Raw genomic sequence first — 21,774 nt, 5'->3', positions numbered from 1 at the left:
ATACTTTGGGGGGTATTTTTGCAATATTGCCTCTGTACACCAGCACAGTGGATTTTAAAGCAACTAATGAAGATGTGCCTGACTTGAGGATATTCGGCTGTAATTCATGGGGTTCCACAAAAGTATTTGGAATTGCAGACATTTGAATTCATAGCGGCACATTTTCTGAGCCTCCACAGTCATTGGACAAACTAACGTAATTTTACGATCATCTTTACTACTTTTTGGCCATTTGGCTGAATCTCAACAGGGAGCACAGTCCTGTATTAGAGAGAGGTTGGTCTGCTTTCACATGATCACTAGTGAAACACTTCCACTGGCACATGCCCATGGCATAACCTTGGGACCTTATATTGAGAGTTTCAGTGAACAGCAACTGAGATGAACACTTGGAATGGATCCTGTTGTTTTATCCGCTGAATTTGTCATGAAACAATAAGGGAGCAGCCTTCACATGGCCGGGAAACTGCTTTTTCATCAGTTGCCCGATGACTTACGAGTCTCTTAAAATGCTGTACTGTATCCGAAAGCATTTCTCATTTCTGAACACATACTGCGACATTTCTGTTCAACGCCGTGAAATTAGGCTGGAACGCTGCATTTCAGTCACATTGTGACTGCTTGTTGTAATATCCACTGTGATGATGGGCAGAGGTACAATAACAATAAATGTGTTGTTGTCCAACCATGAATGGACCTACCCGTATTAAAGTGGGATGTATGTGGTAGCTAATGTGAGATAATGCCTAGTGAGTTTATTGTTAGCAGCTCGGCAAGGACTTATTTTATTTGTGTAAGTGAAACCACTGACTGAGTCTACTAAAATGAACTGACCTTGGTACGAAATGACACAATACCCAGTAGAGCACAGTGACCAATGCCTGTCAATCAGTGTACACAGTATTTCAGTTGGTGCTTTATGATGTGTTCAACAGTAGAATTAATCATTTTCACACTTTTTGTTTGCCGACCACAGCCCTGATGAGCCCGAAGAAAATGCAGACGAGTCCGAAGGAAAAAACAGGTATTGAGCATGTAAAGAGCAAGAAGGACTGATTAATTGTAAATGTTGACTCACAATGCTCGAAACTCAATTGGAGATCAGTGGACTTAAGAGTGCATCTGCCGAATCTTCTTTCAGATCCGTTCTTAAAAGGACTTGTGAATACCTAATCAAACACAGCATTAGGAAAACTATTTTCATCAAGTGTCATCTGGTCTGGTGAGGGTGCCACAATCAAAATGGCTCAAGACACAATACATAGTTCAAATATTTGGACAAACAGGACTATCACGTTCTGCGGGGAGACTTTTTCACACCATGCTGTGTCTAATTTTGGAGGAGTTAACCCTCCAACAGAGCAGAGCTTACGTAAATCGCATTACACGTCTCAGCTCAAATCAGCAAATGTCTAGTGAGCACAAACGTGAAATTAACAACCAGTTTAGCATGGTTTGATTTCAGTTCCACAAGTGAAACCACAGACTGATTCTAATGAAATGACCATGACCAGGCATGATTCAGTGAAGAAACAGTACAGCAAGAACAACTAATAATTGCTGTTCAGGGTGAACATTACCTCTGCTGATGCTTCAGTAGTTGTTCCCCAACAGAATGAATCCCTTTGACACTCTTTGTCTTTCTACCACAGCTCTGATACATCCCAAACAAAGGAAAATGAGGCAGCAGAAACGAGCAGGTATTGTACATGCAAAAAGCTACAAGGCGTGATTTCATGTAAATGTTTACCCGGAATGATCAGACCAAATTAGACGGCAGTGGCCTTAAGAAAGTACCTGTGTGCTGAGATAATTCATGATGTTGTTAACAGAGTGAAAGTGACACAGACTCACCTGCCACATTGGCATCTGATCAGAGAAGACGATTTTCATGGGGGTTATCTTCGAAAGTACATAAAAACAGACTGTAGATGAAGTAAAACTTGAAGAGAAAGTAGATACGATAGCAGCTCGCTAATAGGAAAGCCAGCCAACACAGTGTCCCTACAGTGACTTGTGTTTGTGTGAAGCTTGACACAGTCACACTTTTAAAAAAGTGCCAGTCAGCTCTGTTTGAAGATCAACCTTTGCAAATGTTTGATTGATTCCATTCCAGATCAGATCAATCTCTACGACTTTGTTGTTCTGTCCACCAAACACAAGTATCAAGTTCTTTGGGATGACTTTATGTAAACCGTGCTGTATCTCACTCGTACAGTCCGCTCCAAAGGGTTTTCAACACCGACATACTTTGGGGGGTATTTTTGCAATATTGCCTCTGTACACCAGCACAGTGGATTTTAAAGCAACTAATGAAGATGTGCCTGACTTGAGGATATTCGGCTGTAATTCATGGGGTTCCACAAAAGTATTTGGAATTGCAGACATTTGAATTCATAGCGGCACATTTTCTGAGCCTCCACAGTCATTGGACAAACTAACGTAATTTTACGATCATCTTTACTACTTTTTGGCCATTTGGCTGAATCTCAACAGGGAGCACAGTCCTGTATTAGAGAGAGGTTGGTCTGCTTTCACATGATCACTGGTGAAACACTTCCACTGGCACATGCCCATGGCATAACCTTGGGACCTTATATTGAGAGTTTCAGTGAACAGCAACTGAGATGAACACTTGGAATGGATCCTGTTGTTTTATCCGCTGAATTTGTCATGAAACAATAAGGGAGCAGCCTTCACATGGCCGGGAAACTGCTTTTTCATCAGTTGCCCGATGACTTACGAGTCTCTTAAAATGCTGTACTGTATCCGAAAGCATTTCTCATTTCTGAACACATACTGTGACATTTCTGTTCAACGCCGTGAAATTAGGCTGGAACGCTGCATTTCAGTCACATTGTGACTGCTTGTTGTAATATCCACTGTGATGATGGGCAGAGGTACAATAACAATAAATGTGTTGTTGTCCAACCATGAATGGACCTACCCGTATTAAAGTGGGATGTATGTGGTAGCTAATGTGAGATAATGCCTAGTGAGTTTATTGTTAGCAGCTCGGCAAGGACTTATTTTATTTGTGTAAGTGAAACCACTGACTGAGTCTACTAAAATGAACTGACCTTGGTACGAAATGACACAATACCCAGTAGAGCACAGTGACCAATGCCTGTCAATCAGTGTACACAGTATTTCAGTTGGTGCTTTATGATGTGTTCAACAGTAGAATTAATCATTTTCACACTTTTTGTTTGCCGACCACAGCCCTGATGAGCCCGAAGAAAATGCAGACGAGTCCGAAGGAAAAAACAGGTATTGAGCATGTAAAGAGCAAGAAGGACTGATTAATTGTAAATGTTGACTCACAATGCTCGAAACTCAATTGGAGATCAGTGGACTTAAGAGTGCATCTGCCGAATCTTCTTTCAGATCCGTTCTTAAAAGGACTTGTGAATACCTAATCAAACACAGCATTAGGAAAACTATTTTCATCAAGTGTCATCTGGTCTGGTGAGGGTGCCACAATCAAAATGGCTCAAGACACAATACATAGTTCAAATATTTGGACAAACAGGACTATCAAGTTCTGCGGGGAGACTTTTTCACACCATGCTGTGTCTAATTTTGGAGGAGTTAACCCTCCAACAGAGCAGAGCTTACGTAAATCGCATTACACGTCTCAGCTCAAATCAGCAAATGTCTAGTGAGCACAAACGTGAAATTAACAACCAGTTTAGCATGGTTTGATTTCAGTTCCACAAGTGAAACCACAGACTGATTCTAATGAAATGACCATGACCAGGCATGATTCAGTGAAGAAACAGTACAGCAAGAACAACTAATAATTGCTGTTCAGGGTGAACATTACCTCTGCTGATGCTTCAGTAGTTGTTCCCCAACAGAATGAATCCCTTTGACACTCTTTGTCTTTCTACCACAGCTCTGATACATCCCAAACAAAGGAAAATGAGGCAGCAGAAACGAGCAGGTATTGTACATGCAAAAAGCTACAAGGCGTGATTTCATGTAAATGTTTACCCGGAATGATCAGACCAAATTAGACGGCAGTGGCCTTAAGAAAGTACCTGGGTGCTGAGATAATTCATGATGTTGTTAACAGAGTGAAAGTGACACAGACTCACCTGCCACATTGGCATCTGATCAGAGAAGACGATTTTCATGGGGGTTATCTTCGAAAGTACATAAAAACAGACTGTAGATGAAGTAAAACTTGAAGAGAAAGTAGATACGATAGCAGCTCGCTAATAGGAAAGCCAGCCAACACAGTGTCCCTACAGTGACTTGTGTTTGTGTGAAGCTTGACACAGTCACACTTTTAAAAAAGTGCCAGTCAGCTCTGTTTGAAGATCAACCTTTGCAAATGTTTGATTGATTCCATTCCAGATCAGATCAATCTCTACGACTTTGTTGTTCTGTCCACCAAACACAAGTATCAAGTTCTTTGGGATGACTTTATGTAAACCGTGCTGTATCTCACTCGTACAGTCCGCTCCAAAGGGTTTTCAACACCGACATACTTTGGGGGGTATTTTTGCAATATTGCCTCTGTACACCAGCACAGTGGATTTTAAAGCAACTAATGAAGATGTGCCTGACTTGAGGATATTCGGCTGTAATTCATGGGGTTCCACAAAAGTATTTGGAATTGCAGACATTTGAATTCATAGCGGCACATTTTCTGAGCCTCCACAGTCATTGGACAAACTAACGTAATTTTACGATCATCTTTACTACTTTTTGGCCATTTGGCTGAATCTCAACAGGGAGCACAGTCCTGTATTAGAGAGAGGTTGGTCTGCTTTCACATGATCACTGGTGAAACACTTCCACTGGCACATGCCCATGGCATAACCTTGGGACCTTATATTGAGAGTTTCAGTGAACAGCAACTGAGATGAACACTTGGAATGGATCCTGTTGTTTTATCCGCTGAATTTGTCATGAAACAATAAGGGAGCAGCCTTCACATGGCCGGGAAACTGCTTTTTCATCAGTTGCCCGATGACTTACGAGTCTCTTAAAATGCTGTACTGTATCCGAAAGCATTTCTCATTTCTGAACACATACTGTGACATTTCTGTTCAACGCCGTGAAATTAGGCTGGAACGCTGCATTTCAGTCACATTGTGACTGCTTGTTGTAATATCCACTGTGATGATGGGCAGAGGTACAATAACAATAAATGTGTTGTTGTCCAACCATGAATGGACCTACCCGTATTAAAGTGGGATGTATGTGGTAGCTAATGTGAGATAATGCCTAGTGAGTTTATTGTTAGCAGCTCGGCAAGGACTTATTTTATTTGTGTAAGTGAAACCACTGACTGAGTCTACTAAAATGAACTGACCTTGGTACGAAATGACACAATACCCAGTAGAGCACAGTGACCAATGCCTGTCAATCAGTGTACACAGTATTTCAGTTGGTGCTTTATGATGTGTTCAACAGTAGAATTAATCATTTTCACACTTTTTGTTTGCCGACCACAGCCCTGATGAGCCCGAAGAAAATGCAGACGAGTCCGAAGGAAAAAACAGGTATTGAGCATGTAAAGAGCAAGAAGGACTGATTAATTGTAAATGTTGACTCACAATGCTCGAAACTCAATTGGAGATCAGTGGACTTAAGAGTGCATCTGCCGAATCTTCTTTCAGATCCGTTCTTAAAAGGACTTGTGAATACCTAATCAAACACAGCATTAGGAAAACTATTTTCATCAAGTGTCATCTGGTCTGGTGAGGGTGCCACAATCAAAATGGCTCAAGACACAATACATAGTTCAAATATTTGGACAAACAGGACTATCAAGTTCTGCGGGGAGACTTTTTCACACCATGCTGTGTCTAATTTTGGAGGAGTTAACCCTCCAACAGAGCAGAGCTTACGTAAATCGCATTACACGTCTCAGCTCAAATCAGCAAATGTCTAGTGAGCACAAACGTGAAATTAACAACCAGTTTAGCATGGTTTGATTTCAGTTCCACAAGTGAAACCACAGACTGATTCTAATGAAATGACCATGACCAGGCATGATTCAGTGAAGAAACAGTACAGCAAGAACAACTAATAATTGCTGTTCAGGGTGAACATTACCTCTGCTGATGCTTCAGTAGTTGTTCCCCAACAGAATGAATCCCTTTGACACTCTTTGTCTTTCTACCACAGCTCTGATACATCCCAAACAAAGGAAAATGAGGCAGCAGAAACGAGCAGGTATTGTACATGCAAAAAGCTACAAGGCGTGATTTCATGTAAATGTTTACCCGGAATGATCAGACCAAATTAGACGGCAGTGGCCTTAAGAAAGTACCTGTGTGCTGAGATAATTCATGATGTTGTTAACAGAGTGAAAGTGACACAGACTCACCTGCCACATTGGCATCTGATCAGAGAAGACGATTTTCATGGGGGTTATCTTCGAAAGTACATAAAAACAGACTGTAGATGAAGTAAAACTTGAAGAGAAAGTAGATACGATAGCAGCTCGCTAATAGGAAAGCCAGCCAACACAGTGTCCCTACAGTGACTTGTGTTTGTGTGAAGCTTGACACAGTCACACTTTTAAAAAAGTGCCAGTCAGCTCTGTTTGAAGATCAACCTTTGCAAATGTTTGATTGATTCCATTCCAGATCAGATCAATCTCTACGACTTTGTTGTTCTGTCCACCAAACACAAGTATCAAGTTCTTTGGGATGACTTTATGTAAACCGTGCTGTATCTCACTCGTACAGTCCGCTCCAAAGGGTTTTCAACACCGACATACTTTGGGGGGTATTTTTGCAATATTGCCTCTGTACACCAGCACAGTGGATTTTAAAGCAACTAATGAAGATGTGCCTGACTTGAGGATATTCGGCTGTAATTCATGGGGTTCCACAAAAGTATTTGGAATTGCAGACATTTGAATTCATAGCGGCACATTTTCTGAGCCTCCACAGTCATTGGACAAACTAACGTAATTTTACGATCATCTTTACTACTTTTTGGCCATTTGGCTGAATCTCAACAGGGAGCACAGTCCTGTATTAGAGAGAGGTTGGTCTGCTTTCACATGATCACTGGTGAAACACTTCCACTGGCACATGCCCATGGCATAACCTTGGGACCTTATATTGAGAGTTTCAGTGAACAGCAACTGAGATGAACACTTGGAATGGATCCTGTTGTTTTATCTGCTGAATTTGTCATGAAACAATAAGGGAGCAGCCTTCACATGGCCGGGAAACTGCTTTTTCATCAGTTGCCCGATGACTTACGAGTCTCTTAAAATGCTGTACTGTATCCGAAAGCATTTCTCATTTCTGAACACATACTGTGACATTTCTGTTCAACGCCGTGAAATTAGGCTGGAACGCTGCATTTCAGTCACATTGTGACTGCTTGTTGTAATATCCACTGTGATGATGGGCAGAGGTACAATAACAATAAATGTGTTGTTGTCCAACCATGAATGGACCTACCCGTATTAAAGTGGGATGTATGTGGTAGCTAATGTGAGATAATGCCTAGTGAGTTTATTGTTAGCAGCTCGGCAAGGACTTATTTTATTTGTGTAAGTGAAACCACTGACTGAGTCTACTAAAATGAACTGACCTTGGTACGAAATGACACAATACCCAGTAGAGCACAGTGACCAATGCCTGTCAATCAGTGTACACAGTATTTCAGTTGGTGCTTTATGATGTGTTCAACAGTAGAATTAATCATTTTCACACTTTTTGTTTGCCGACCACAGCCCTGATGAGCCCGAAGAAAATGCAGACGAGTCCAAAGGAAAAAACAGGTATTGAGCATGTAAAGAGCAAGAAGGACTGATTAATTGTAAATGTTGACTCACAATGCTCGAAACTCAATTGGAGATCAGTGGACTTAAGAGTGCATCTGCCGAATCTTCTTTCAGATCCGTTCTTAAAAGGACTTGTGAATACCTAATCAAACACAGCATTAGGAAAACTATTTTCATCAAGTGTCATCTGGTCTGGTGAGGGTGCCACAATCAAAATGGCTCAAGACACAATACATAGTTCAAATATTTGGACAAACAGGACTATCAAGTTCTGCGGGGAGACTTTTTCACACCATGCTGTGTCTAATTTTGGAGGAGTTAACCCTCCAACAGAGCAGAGCTTACGTAAATCGCATTACACGTCTCAGCTCAAATCAGCAAATGTCTAGTGAGCACAAACGTGAAATTAACAACCAGTTTAGCATGGTTTGATTTCAGTTCCACAAGTGAAACCACAGACTGATTCTAATGAAATGACCATGACCAGGCATGATTCAGTGAAGAAACAGTACAGCAAGAACAACTAATAATTGCTGTTCAGGGTGAACATTACCTCTGCTGATGCTTCAGTAGTTGTTCCCCAACAGAATTAATCCCTTTGACACTCTTTGTCTTTCTACCACAGCTCTGATACATCCCAAACAAAGGAAAATGAGGCAGCAGAAACGAGCAGGTATTGTACATGCAAAAAGCTACAAGGCGTGATTTCATGTAAATGTTTACCCGGAATGATCAGACCAAATTAGACGGCAGTGGCCTTAAGAAAGTACCTGTGTGCTGAGATAATTCATGATGTTGTTAACAGAGTGAAAGTGACACAGACTCACCTGCCACATTGGCATCTGATCAGAGAAGACGATTTTCATGGGGGTTATCTTCGAAAGTACATAAAAACAGACTGTAGATGAAGTAAAACTTGAAGAGAAAGTAGATACGATAGCAGCTCGCTAATAGGAAAGCCAGCCAACACAGTGTCCCTACAGTGACTTGTGTTTGTGTGAAGCTTGACACAGTCACACTTTTAAAAAAGTGCCAGTCAGCTCTGTTTGAAGATCAACCTTTGCAAATGTTTGATTGATTCCATTCCAGATCAGATCAATCTCTACGACTTTGTTGTTCTGTCCACCAAACACAAGTATCAAGTTCTTTGGGATGACTTTATGTAAACCGTGCTGTATCTCACTCGTACAGTCCGCTCCAAAGGGTTTTCAACACCGACATACTTTGGGGGGTATTTTTGCAATATTGCCTCTGTACACCAGCACAGTGGATTTTAAAGCAACTAATGAAGATGTGCCTGACTTGAGGATATTCGGCTGTAATTCATGGGGTTCCACAAAAGTATTTGGAATTGCAGACATTTGAATTCATAGCGGCACATTTTCTGAGCCTCCACAGTCATTGGACAAACTAACGTAATTTTACGATCATCTTTACTACTTTTTGGCCATTTGGCTGAATCTCAACAGGGAGCACAGTCCTGTATTAGAGAGAGGTTGGTCTGCTTTCACATGATCACTGGTGAAACACTTCCACTGGCACATGCCCATGGCATAACCTTGGGACCTTATATTGAGAGTTTCAGTGAACAGCAACTGAGATGAACACTTGGAATGGATCCTGTTGTTTTATCCGCTGAATTTGTCATGAAACAATAAGGGAGCAGCCTTCACATGGCCGGGAAACTGCTTTTTCATCAGTTGCCCGATGACTTACGAGTCTCTTAAAATGCTGTACTGTATCCGAAAGCATTTCTCATTTCTGAACACATACTGTGACATTTCTGTTCAACGCCGTGAAATTAGGCTGGAACGCTGCATTTCAGTCACATTGTGACTGCTTGTTGTAATATCCACTGTGATGATGGGCAGAGGTACAATAACAATAAATGTGTTGTTGTCCAACCATGAATGGACCTACCCGTATTAAAGTGGGATGTATGTGGTAGCTAATGTGAGATAATGCCTAGTGAGTTTATTGTTAGCAGCTCGGCAAGGACTTATTTTATTTGTGTAAGTGAAACCACTGACTGAGTCTACTAAAATGAACTGACCTTGGTACGAAATGACACAATACCCAGTAGAGCACAGTGACCAATGCCTGTCAATCAGTGTACACAGTATTTCAGTTGGTGATTTATGATGTGTTTAACAGTAGAATTAATCATTTTCACACTTTTTGTTTGCCGACCACAGCCCTGATGAGCCTGAAGAAAATGCAGACGAGTCCGAAGGAAAAAACAGGTATTGAGCATGTAAAGAGCAAGAAGGACTGATTAATTGTAAATGTTGACTCACAATGCTCGAAACTCAATTGGAGATCAGTGGACTTAAGAGTGCATCTGCCGAATCTTCTTTCAGATCCGTTCTTAAAAGGACTTGTGAATACCTAATCAAACACAGCATTAGGAAAACTATTTTCATCAAGTGTCATCTGGTCTGGTGAGGGTGCCACAATCAAAATGGCACAAGACACAATACATAGTTCAAATATTTGGACAAACAGGACTGTCAAGTTCTGCGGGGAGACTTTTTCACACCATGCTGTGTCTAATTTTGGAGGAGTTAACCCTCCAACAGAGCAGAGCTTACGTAAATCGCATTACACGTCTCAGCTCAAATCAGCAAATGTCTAGTGAGCACAAACGTGAAATTAACAACCAGTTTAGCATGGTTTGATTTCAGTTCCACAAGTGAAACCACAGACTGATTCTAATGAAATGACCACGACCAGGCATGATTCAGTGATGAGACAGTACAGTAAGAACAGCTAATAATTTCTGTTCAGGGTCAACATATTGACCATGTAAAGAGCAAGAAGGACTGATTAATTGTAAATGTTGACTCACAATGCTAAAAACCCACTTAGAGATCACTGGATTCAGCCGTGGTTTTGCTGATGGATTCTAACGAAATAAACAGATCTTTTTCTGACATGATTCAAAAAACTTTTCTGTTATCTTTCAGTAAACGAGATGAAACAGTGGTAAATAGTAAGACATTTACATGTATTGGATGGCCTGATCTGAATTTACAATAACTTTATGAATATACAAATTAAAAATTTTCTACTCCCTTCCACATTAAGTTAATTTTTACTTTTTTTCCACTAATTAACTTTGAGAAATGAAATATTTTGACATCTTTGGAGCTTTTCATGTTACAGCATGTTAATTAAACCAGTGAATCTCAAATAATGTTTTAATGCTTTAAGATCTACAATTAACCTTTAAGAAATTGCTTTTCTTTTGTTCACCACATCCAGGTGTAAGCAGTTTGAACAACATGATTGTGAACACAAACAAAGGCATGTATTGAATCACCAATTTTCCCAGAGCTAGTGATTTCAATTCATAATCTTAATCGTGACTGCTTCAAACATTTTATTTTGTGTGTTTTAATACAGACTGATTTTTTTAAAGAAAATCCTAAGTAAGGAAATAGATGAATTGAAGTAAGTATTCTTCTCTAATTATGTTTACTCAGGAATCAGTCTGACATGCGTCTATTTTCTATGGTTCTGTAGTTTTACATTATATGGTTAAAGGCTAAAAATTCATTTTGACATTTGAGTGAGATACCTTTTAGAGTATTGGCTGGTAAAGAAAATCAATACAGATAAATTACTGTTCCATATTTGAGTATGTGCTAATGCAAAAATTCACATTGCAATAGAAAGTTAGTGACAATTATTTAATGAGTAAACGTTTTTAGTTACATTTTACAATAATGCAAAACAAAACCTATAGAATACTTTTTGATGTAAAACAGTTATTCATAACAAATAGGAAAATGCTGTTTTCATTCTCCGTTCATGCTGTACAAAGAGCTAATCTAAAATTTGCAAGCAAACATCAGACAGCTGAAGAGAGGGAATGTATAATCCAAAAAGTGTAATAAACTTCAAAACCCTATGTTTTTACTGTTTTTGTGATTCAACTTACATTTTATCATCCCAGCTTTAATCATTTTCTTCTTTTTTGTGAATAAAACAAGAAAATTATATTTCATTTTGCGTTATTGTAAAATTTACCTAAATACCATTCAGAAATGATGACAATATCACACAATTTCTGAATGGTATTTGTTATGTATGTTGTTACTGGGATCTGTTTGTGTCCCACCCAGCTTGGGAGTCACAGCACCGAATACCAATTCCCAATGGGACCACTATTGCTTTCACCCTCCAAATCCTCTCACGCTCTCTCTGAGCCCTTTGTAGTTCTCGCACTTCCCATGTTCCTTCTTCCTGATGTTGCTATCATTCTTTATAGGTTTATGCGTCACTGTCAGGGTTTCTGGGTCGTTGACCCAGTATTTTCAGTTCATGTTCACTGTTTATCCTCTGTACGTTCCACTTCCTGTTTTGTGTTACGTTACTCTGTGTGCCTTATGTTCTAGTTCTTATTCCATGCATCGTTAGTTCAATTGTGTTCAGCTGCTCACTCAACTGTCACCTATCAGTCATTGTTCAGCCAGTGTATTTAAGTCCTCAGTTCTCTCCTGGTCGGCGTCGCGTCATTAATGTTGTCACTGTTGTCTATGCCCCATGTTTGCCTCCCAAGTTCAGATCAGTCAGCCGTTCATTCAGTTATTCAGTCAGTCAGCCATCTCCTGTTTTCGTCATTCGTCCCTCACAATAAACATCCTGCATCTTCACCGTGAGTCCTACGTTTGAGTCCTTTTCTCCACATCCACTCAGCAACCCCTGACAGTCACTATGGCCATGTTTATCTGCTTCTCTACCACTACTATGTCTGGTTGATTAGCCATCACCATATTGTCCGTCTGTATTTGGAAGTCCCACAGGACAGTTTGGTCTAAAAAAATATCACCTGAGTGTGGAGGCAAACAAAGATGACACGAGAGCTCTCAATTTTCACTCCAGGTTTATTCTTCATCACAGCACAAGTGAACAATTTGTGCTTTCCATACACTGGGTGGGAGTGGAGCCAGCTACAGGGGGCTGAATACTTTTGCAAGCCACTGTAGTGGTCCACCACAATGAGATAGTCAGTGAAGGGAACTCCAAAAGCAAACGCTGAAGAACATTTCTGGAAGTCATCAAATTAGCCCGTACCAGCGGCTCGGCGTAAAGAGTAAAATAGAGTATTGAAGAAAAGGACAGAGCATGGATTAAGTGCCTTTTAGAAACATCAACAAGCAGTCTTTGGGCATAAAGAAAATCAGTGCCCAATATAGGCACAAGTTCTACTGGAAATCTCGACCATGAAAACTAACAGTCACCAATCTTTCCCTGAATGTTGTGATGGGGGAGTTTTTCTACCTCAGGACCTAGAAGACTTGCTATGTTAAATTGAACCATGAATTCTGCTTTCTAACAAAATATCATGAAGGAGAATGTCTGTTCATCTGTTTATGATATCAAGGTGAAGCACACTTGGGTTCTGTACAATGTCAAAACACCAAAAACAACAAGTCCAACTCAAAATAGCTTAAGAGCAATCAAACCAAAACCAAAATGTCCTTGGAGTGGACTCAGTCAGTCCTGATATGAATCCAATTGACATGTCTTGGTATGACCTTCAAAAGTTTGTCCATGCTGGAAAACCTCCAATGTGACTAAATTGCAAGAATTATGAAGAGATTAGTGTACCAAAATTCCTCTACAGCTGGAAAAGAACATCTAGAGGAAGAATCTGGTTAGATACCATATTTCTAAAATTTTCAGCGTCGAGTACAATAATCTGAGTTTTATCTGAATTAAGTTTAGCAGTTTAACTAATTGGTGTGTTTTGTCTGGCTTCATGGACAGATAGAGATGGGTGTCATTTGCATAGCAGTGTAAATGTATGCTATACTGTTAGGATGCCTGGGTCGTTGACCCAGGGTTTTGAGTTCATTATATTATTTGTCATTTCTAGTCTTTGGTTTCTTTGTTAGAGTTCTGTCTTATGGTTTATGTCTCTGTGTTCTCTAGTTGCTCTGTCTCCCCTGTCAGCTGTATCTCCTTGTCAAGTTTGCGTCTCTGTTTCCTGTTTTACTTTGAAAGTCCGTGTCTCATGTAAATGCGTCTGGTTTTGCTTCCTTTGTCTCGTTAGGCCTGATTTTCCCCAGCTGTGTTTCCCTCCTGTTACCCATTCCCTGATTGCTCCCTCTGTGTAGTTAAGCCCTGTGTTTCTCTGTGTCCATGTTGCGATCTACCCTTATCTAGCTGTGTGTTCTGTCTGCATAAGTTTACCTTGGAGTCTCAGTTTTGTTACCTTTTGGAGCTCTGCATTAAAGTTGATTTAAGTTCAGCTTTTGTCTCCGACTGTCTGCACTTTGGGTCCTTTTCCTGCCTGCACACAGCCTTCACATAACAGAAGATCGCGGCCAGAACATGGACCCAGCAGACTCCGTGTGGTATCGGCAACCCGCAGTTTCTGCCTTCCTCAAAGAGAGCATGAGGCAGGAGGCTAAGCATGCCCGGGAGCTTGAGTCACCCTTCTATGGGTCACGTTTGGCTTGGGAAGGGCCCCGCAGCCTTCAAACTGCCATGGCTACGGCCGAGCCGGCGCCTATGCCTCAGGCGATCAGATTGAGCCCATGCTCATTCTCTCCAGTCGCTACACCTCCATCCCTGGATTACCAGTCCAACAAGAGGCTGAAGCAGCGGAGGAAGAAGGATTATGCAACGGCAGACATTGGACTTACTCCGCTACAGTCTTTTGCTCTTTTATGGGACTGCAGCGTTCTGAGCTTCATACAGTCTCTGATTCCTCATCGCAGCCTGGTCCGTTGGGGGATTTGCGGCCCAGTTTGCCACCTCTCACTTCCCGGAGGAGGCGGTGCACACGCCGTCACCACTCTGTCTCTGCGGAGCAACTCCCAGTGGTGAGTTATAATGACTGCTTTCGTTCTTCTGAGCTGGAAAAAGACAATCATATGAACACTGCTAAAACCAAGACTGTTGAGACTGTTAAGGCTGTTAGACGTGGTGGTGGTGGTGGTAGGAAGTTAAAAAACATTTTAGAGGAGTCTGTGTTTGCTGAGCCTGCTCCTTCGCCCCGTTGTGTTCCTTCTCCCAGGGCAGGTCGGGCCCAGCATTCCCCTGCACCTGTTTCAGTGCTTCGGGTGAGGGAGGCTGAGGTCCAGCTGGTCCCTGCTCCGGTGTGCAGGCCGGCTGAGGCTCTGCCTGTCACTGCACCCGGACCAGCTCCTCGGGTGGGGACAGCAGCTGCCCAGCCATTGACGGTGCCTGTCCCGGCTCCCAGGCTGAGGATGACCGGGAACCAGTTAGCTCCGGCACCCATACCTTGTCCTCGGGTGGGAGTGGCTGGTGTCCGGCAGGTACCTGCACCTGTTTCTGACCTCACTGAAGGCTCAGCTGAGCCCGTCCAGCAGTTTTCTTCAGGTTCTGGAGGCTCAGGGGAACTAGCTCAGTTTACTCCTAATCCACCACCTTACCTTCCATTATTACCATCTTTACAACAGTCAATACATCTTAAACGTCTATCCATAGCTCAAACATTGGCTGACTTATCAGCTCAGTTGCCAGCTCAGTTACCACCTCAGTCATTTACTACTGTTCCTGCTGGAGGGTCCGAGTGGCCTGTCTGGCCTTCGTCTGTTGTTCCCGCTGGGGGTACTGGAGAACTGCTCCAGGCGTCTTCCGTCTCCGCTGAAGGATCCGAGGGGCCCGTTTGGCCTTCTGTCTCCGCTGGAGGGTCCGAGGGGCCAATTCAGCCTTCTGTCTCCGCTGGAGGGTCCGAGGGGTCCGTTCAGCCTTCATCACCTGCAGCGCCAGCATCTGCATCCCACGCCGTCGCCTGCATTGCCACCACCTGCTCCTCCATCTGCGGCTCCCACGCCGTTGCCTGCAGCACCACTTCCTGCAGTTTCCACACTGCCGCCTGCAGTGCCACCACCTGGTCCGTTGCCTGTGGTTGCCATGCTGCCATCTGGTCCTGCTTTGTTTCTGCCTCAGGCCTTCGCAAGGGCTGGTTCCGCTTTGTCCACGCCGGAGGTCTCCGCACCGGCTGGCCCTGCCTCACCTAGTCCTGTCCAGCCTGCTCGTCCTCGTCCTGTCCGGTCACTTTCCAGGCCGATGGCTGGGCGTCATCGCCATCGTGGACACCTTCCTGAACGGTGTCGTTCTGTGCTGCCTTCCGCGTGGCCGGCCACTGGACCTGCTCAGTTGCTGCCACTGCCTTCCTCGCGGCCGGCCTCTGGACCTGCTCCGTCGCTGTCGCTGGCTTCGCGGTCGACCTCCTGAACTTTTTTCTGGACTCTTGGGCCGTCGACTTCCGGGCCGGCCCCCTGACCCTTTTCGAGACTGTTGCCTGGGCCTCTACACCTTTCATGGACCCTTTTGTTTGTGTCCTTTTTACCTGTTCCTGGGCCTCAGTGCAGTTGTTTTGATCTGTTTTGGACTTTTGTTACCTGTGTTTTGGTTTCTGTCTCCTTGTGTTTTGTTTGTTTTTTATGGTTCACATTATCTAAAGCTGCACTGAAGTCTAGCAGGACAAGTGCAGAGAAGAAATCACTGTCAGAGGCCAAAAGAAGATCATTTGTAACTTTCACTAAAGCTGTTTCTGTGCAGTGATGGGCTCTGAAACCTGACTGAAACTCTTCAGCTAAACCCTTCCTTTGCAAACTATCTGTTAGTCGTTTGACAACTACTCTTTTAAGAATGTTTGATATGAAAGGAAGGTTGGAGATTGGCCTATAATTAGCTAAGACAGCTGGGTCAAGAAATGGCTTTTTAAGTATAGGTTTAACTACAGCCAGCTTGAAGGCCTGTGGTACATAGCCGATTATTAGAGATAAGTTGATCAGATTTAATATTGAAGCATTAATTAATTGCAGGGAGTCTTTGAGCAGTTTTGTCGGAATGTGGTCTAAAAGACACGTTGATAGTTTGGAGGAAGTAATTACTGAAGTTAACTCAGAAAGATCAATTGGACAAAAAACATTCTTAAATGAATATCAGTGGTACTCAAAGTAGCTGAAGATAATGTTACATCTGTGACGTGATTATGGGCAATTTTTTTTCCAATGGTTAAAATTTTATTTGTGAAGAAGTTCATGAAGACATTAGAAGAATAGACGAATAGAATAGAATAATCCACCACAATTGGAAATTTGGGTGTAACAGCAGTTAACGTTAAAGGAATGGTTGGCTCAACAGTGCTCAATATCATCAATATATGATAGATGATAACCCTGGGTAGATTATATTCTTAAACTTAGTTACAGCACTTTCAGAAAGACATCTGCTGTGATAAAGTCTACTCGATATGGAGTAGCTCTACTCTGAACCCCTCCGGATGGCCGAACTTCTCACCCTATTTCTAAGGGAGAGGCCAGCCACTCCGACCCGGAGTGGGCACTCCACCCTTTTCTGGCTGAGAACCATGGCCTCAGATTTGGAGGTGCTGATCCTCATTCCCGCTGCTTCACACTCAGCTGCAAACCATTCCAGTGCGAGCTGGAGGCCCTCACCCGATGAAGCCAACAGAACCACATCATCCGCAAAAATCAGAGATGAGATTCTGAGGCCACCAAAGCGAAAGCCCTCCGCCACTTGGCTGCGCCTAGAAATCCTGTCCATAAAAATTATGAACAGAACCGGAGACAAAGGGCAGCCCTGGTGGAGCCCATCACCCACCGGGAACGAGTCCGACTTATTGCCGAACTCCTCCCACACCTTAGATTTTGCTTCAGCCACTGCCCGAGCCGCATTCCGCTTGGCCTGTCGATACCTGTCAGCTGCCTCCGGAGTCCCACAGGCTAACCAAGCCCGATAGGACTCCTTCAGCCTGGTGGCTCCCCTCACCTCTGGTGTCTACCATTTGGTTCGGGGATTACCACCACAGCAGGCACCAACCACCTTGCGGCCTCAGCTCAATGCAGCAGCTTTAGCAATGGAGACACTGAACATGGTCCATTCGGACTCAATGTCCCCAGTCTCCCACGGAATGCTGTTGAAGCTCTGCCGGAGGTGTGCGTTGAAGATCTCGCGGACTGGGGCCTCTGCTAGACGTTCCCAGCACACCCTCTCTACGCGTTTAGGTGCACCAGGTCTGTCCAGTGTCCTCCACCGCCACCTGATCCAACTCACCACCAGGTGGTGATCAGTTGACGGCTCAGCCCCTCTCTTTACCCGAGTGTCCAGAACATATGGTCGCAGGTCTGGTGATACGATTACAAAATCGATCATCGACCTACGGCCTAGAGCATCCTGGAGCCACGTGCACTTATGGACACTCTGATGTTCGAACAAGGTGTTCGTTATGGCCAAACTGTGAGTAGCACAGAAGTCCAATAACAAAGCCCCGCTCGGTTTCAGATCAGGGAGGCCGTTCCTCCCAATCACGCCCCTCCAGGTCTCGCTGTCGTTACCCACGTGAGCATTGAAGTCTCCCAGCAGGACAACAGAGTCTCCTGGTGAAGCACCTTCCAGCACCCCCCCCCCCAGGGACTCTAAGAAGGCTGGGTACTCCGAACTGCCGCTCGGTGCATAAGCGCAGATGAGAGTCAGGACCCGTTCCCCGACCCTAAGGCGCAGGGAACAAACCCTCTCATCGACCGGGAAAAACCCCAACGTACCGGCAGCAAGCCGAGGGGATATTAGAATACCCACCCCAGCCCGCCGCCTCTCACCAGGGGCAACTCCAGAGTGAGACAGAGCCCAGCCCCTCTCCAGGAGAGTGGTTCCAGAGCCCAAGCCATGCGTAGAGGTGAGCCCAACTATATCTAGCCGGTATCTCTCAACCTCACGCACTAACTCAGGCTCCTTCCCCACCAGAGAGGTGACATTCCATGTCCCTATTGCCAGTCTTGGCAGCCAGGGGTCAGTCCGCCAGGGCCTCTGCTCCTGACCGCCACCCAGCACACAATGCACCCGACCCCTATGGCGCCTCCTGCGGGTGGTGGGCCTGCGGGAGGATGGGCCCATGTCTCCTCTACAGGCTGTGCCCGGCCGGGCCCAATGGACGAAGGCCCAGCCACCAGACACTTGCCCTCGGGCACCCTCCCCGGGCCTGGCTCCAGGGCAGGGCCCCGGTAACCCTATCCCGGGCAGAGTAAACTGTTTCCTCGATGTTCTTTTCATAAGGGTCTTCTGAATCGCTCCTTGTCTGGTCCCTCACCCAGGACCAATTTGCCATGGGAGACCCTACAATGTGGCAAAAGCCCCCAGACAACATAGCCCCTGGGATCCCTGGGATACACAAACCCCTCCACCATGATAAGGTAGCGATTCAAGGAGGAGCTGTGTAATCAATTATTGCAAATTTAAACGTTATAACCAAATGACCGGACAAGAGAGGTTTTTCAGGAAACACTGTTAAATGTTCAGTTTCTATGCCATATGTTAAAACAAGATCTAGAGTGTGAATAAAGTGGTGCGTGAGTTCTTTTACATTTTGAGAGAAGCCAACTGAGTCTAATGTTACGTTCTGGTCCCGGCAAGTAATCAAACGCAACAAAAAGTTTGCCCCACTCACTTCCCACCCACGCACAAACCCCAACAACGACACCTTTTTCAAGTATTTAAGCAGCCATTTATTTTCATCGGCAGTGAGCAATGCCAAAACAATAAACAAAACTCCCTACAAAATAATCCCTACACTTCCCTACACCAAAATAAAAAGAAGCCAAAACAAAAGACAAGTCACTTACCTAACTATCTAACGAAAAACAGGAGAAAACTTGTTCAACAAAAGAAAACGGCTTCTCACGCCTACTAGGCTGCGGCAGTGAAAGTTATACAGCAAAGGAACAAAAAGTGACCGCAACTTGTTAACCTATTTACTATTATTTACATGGCAAGGCTAGAGGTACACGTGAATACTCCAGCCTGCACTACAATAACATAACACACAACTCCGTGATCAAGTCAAGGGTTCCCAAAAGCGCTGCCAGGTGACTGTCATCCGGACGTTAAGTACTGGAGGTGGTCCATCAATTATCCAGTCCGAAGATAGGTAGAGACTCCACCCAGATACCTAGCAGCCACGCCCAGGTGTCCACTTCCTAGGAGAGAAAAAAGGGGCCAGCCATCCTCCGGTGGGAGGCACAACACCAACAAACACATCACTGGGTCATAACACTAATAACAAATTAAATGCCATGCTGAGGCTGTCATTTTTAGCATCTACATAGATGTTAAAATCACCCACAATAATTATTTTATCTGAGCTGAGCACTAAATCAGATAAAAAGTCTGAGAAATCAGATAGAAACTCAGATAGTTGGTGGTGTACCTGGGCTTCTGTTTAAGACTATGCTTCCTCCTCACCCTTGATGTTCTCTTTTCACTGCTGCTCTGAACAGTCTGCCAGGGGAACATCTAGCGGGGCCTACTCTACCTTTTGCTTGGCTAGTGATGGGTTTTTCAAGGGTGTGAAGCCAAGTCTCCAATTCAGTGATCCTGCCTCCAGAGCTGCAAATTATTACACATTTATTACAAGTATCATTTCTGCTAGAGGAACCTCATGAGTAACTAAACATCTGACACAATGAGCAGGAAAGTGCAGGACGGACAGGTGAGGAGGCCATGCTGCTAGCGATTCGGCTAACAGCTGAGCTAAGTTAAGGTTGCAAAACCCTAAAGACACAGTGAGTGAATACTTTGACTATAAATTAGCATGTGAGTACACAGAGAGTGTGCTTCACCAAGGATGTGAGTCTTTGCTTGATAATTTCCTGGGTGTCAGGTATAGATGGCTTGCTATACTTCTTAAGGACCCTTTTTTAAATTTTTAAATTTAATTTTTTAATCAAATCCCTGTGGCTGTTCATTTTACAGCCAAGCATCTCTGTGGTCATTGCTGCCATGGTTTAGGTCAGCTGGTTAGTTTCTATGATGGTTGCAGTAGGGACTCTCCGTAATGCTGAATTCACAACTTCCAGTAGACCTTCAGAGGGTGCTTAGTGCAGTCTTGGTAATTGGCCAGTTAGGGTCTGGGTTTCCAGCTTCGCCATTATCCTATCTCTCAGGTCACCTGCTTTTGTACTCACCTTCAGTTGCACCTTCAGTCATAGGTGGGGCTTGGTACCCAATCTTGAGTGTGGCTGATGAGATATCCCTCCTGCCGTGACATCCTAGTTACCCCTTGCTGTAGTATTTCTGTAGTGACTCAGTTGTAACGCCAGTTGTGATAACAGTTGCTCCTTTCAAATGTTGGAACACCAAGCTACTAGTTGTTGTGCTGTTAGTGTGGATGCTGGGTATCGAAGACTCCAGAGGTCCTAATCCTCTCCATGTAACCCCTTCAACGGGGGGTTTCTTGTATAGTAGCATTTGAACAGCGCTCCGTTCTCATTCCTTGCCCACTTGTACATTCTTGTTCCAGTAGCCCACTTTTCATCAGTGTGTTCTGGTTCGTCAAAACCTGATGCGAACCTTGTTAATGTGGGCTTCACTTATTTCTCTCTCTCTCATGACATAATCTACATGGAAGCACCTGTCAGGCATCATAGTAGTTTAGATGAACAGACACATGGCTTGATACATGTGAAGAGTTGATGGGATAGTATATAGGAACAACTGTGTCAAATATGGCCTGGAAGTCTTGAGGTCATAATGCCACACACCACCTAGGTTAGTTGAGAATATAAAATCTTGTGTGACTTACATAATTAACCAAACAAACTGGTGATGGCTAACAAACCAGCCATAGCAGTGGAGGACAAGCAAAGGAAAGGTGTCTGTGGAGGGTGATGGTAACAGTGGTCCCAATGGCAATCGGAGCACTCGATGCAGTGACCCCCAAGTTAGGTGAGTGGCTCCAGCCGATCCCAGGAAAAACATCAAAGATCCTTGTCCGAGAACAGTCCTTGGAATAGCAAACACTCAAAAAAATCAAAAAGATCAGGTTTTTATCTGTTATAGATATTTAGATGCTCATGTTCAAACATTTCCTCAAATTTTAAGGTGTGAATAAAAGGGCCTGAAAGTGGGTGGATGTGTCTTTTTAATAAATAAAATAGATATATATATAGAGAAGTATTCACTGTATGAAGTGATGCTGTTTTGCACTGGCTCCAAGCACTTTGCTC

General features: G+C 43.7%; 1 protein-coding gene across 2 annotated transcripts in view; it reads left to right on the top strand.

Moving 5' to 3' along the window:
* The window catches only part of LOC146556027 (uncharacterized), a 48,190-nt gene that overhangs the window by 14,250 nt on the left and 12,166 nt on the right, over nt 1–21,774 (top strand). For both annotated transcript variants that reach the window (XM_085249970.1, XM_085249968.1), the window contains exons 8-18: nt 977–1,024; nt 1,653–1,700; nt 3,223–3,270; nt 3,899–3,946; nt 5,469–5,516; nt 6,145–6,192; nt 7,715–7,762; nt 8,391–8,438; nt 9,961–10,008; nt 11,030–11,071; nt 11,171–11,218. In XM_085249970.1, the coding sequence (XP_085106096.1) occupies nt 977–1,024; nt 1,653–1,700; nt 3,223–3,270; nt 3,899–3,946; nt 5,469–5,516; nt 6,145–6,192; nt 7,715–7,762; nt 8,391–8,438; nt 9,961–10,008; nt 11,030–11,071; nt 11,171–11,218 (522 nt within the window). The remainder of the gene's footprint in view (nt 1–976; nt 1,025–1,652; nt 1,701–3,222; nt 3,271–3,898; nt 3,947–5,468; nt 5,517–6,144; nt 6,193–7,714; nt 7,763–8,390; nt 8,439–9,960; nt 10,009–11,029; nt 11,072–11,170; nt 11,219–21,774) is intronic.

This window comes from Mchenga conophoros, linkage group LG16 (genome assembly GCF_057382185.1).
Source record: "Mchenga conophoros isolate Kocher_MC1m ecotype Shallow Benthic linkage group LG16, M_conophoros_male_GT1.1, whole genome shotgun sequence".
Classification (NCBI taxonomy): domain Eukaryota; kingdom Metazoa; phylum Chordata; class Actinopteri; order Cichliformes; family Cichlidae; genus Mchenga; species Mchenga conophoros.
This window is presented reverse-complemented; position numbering and strand designations above follow the sequence as displayed.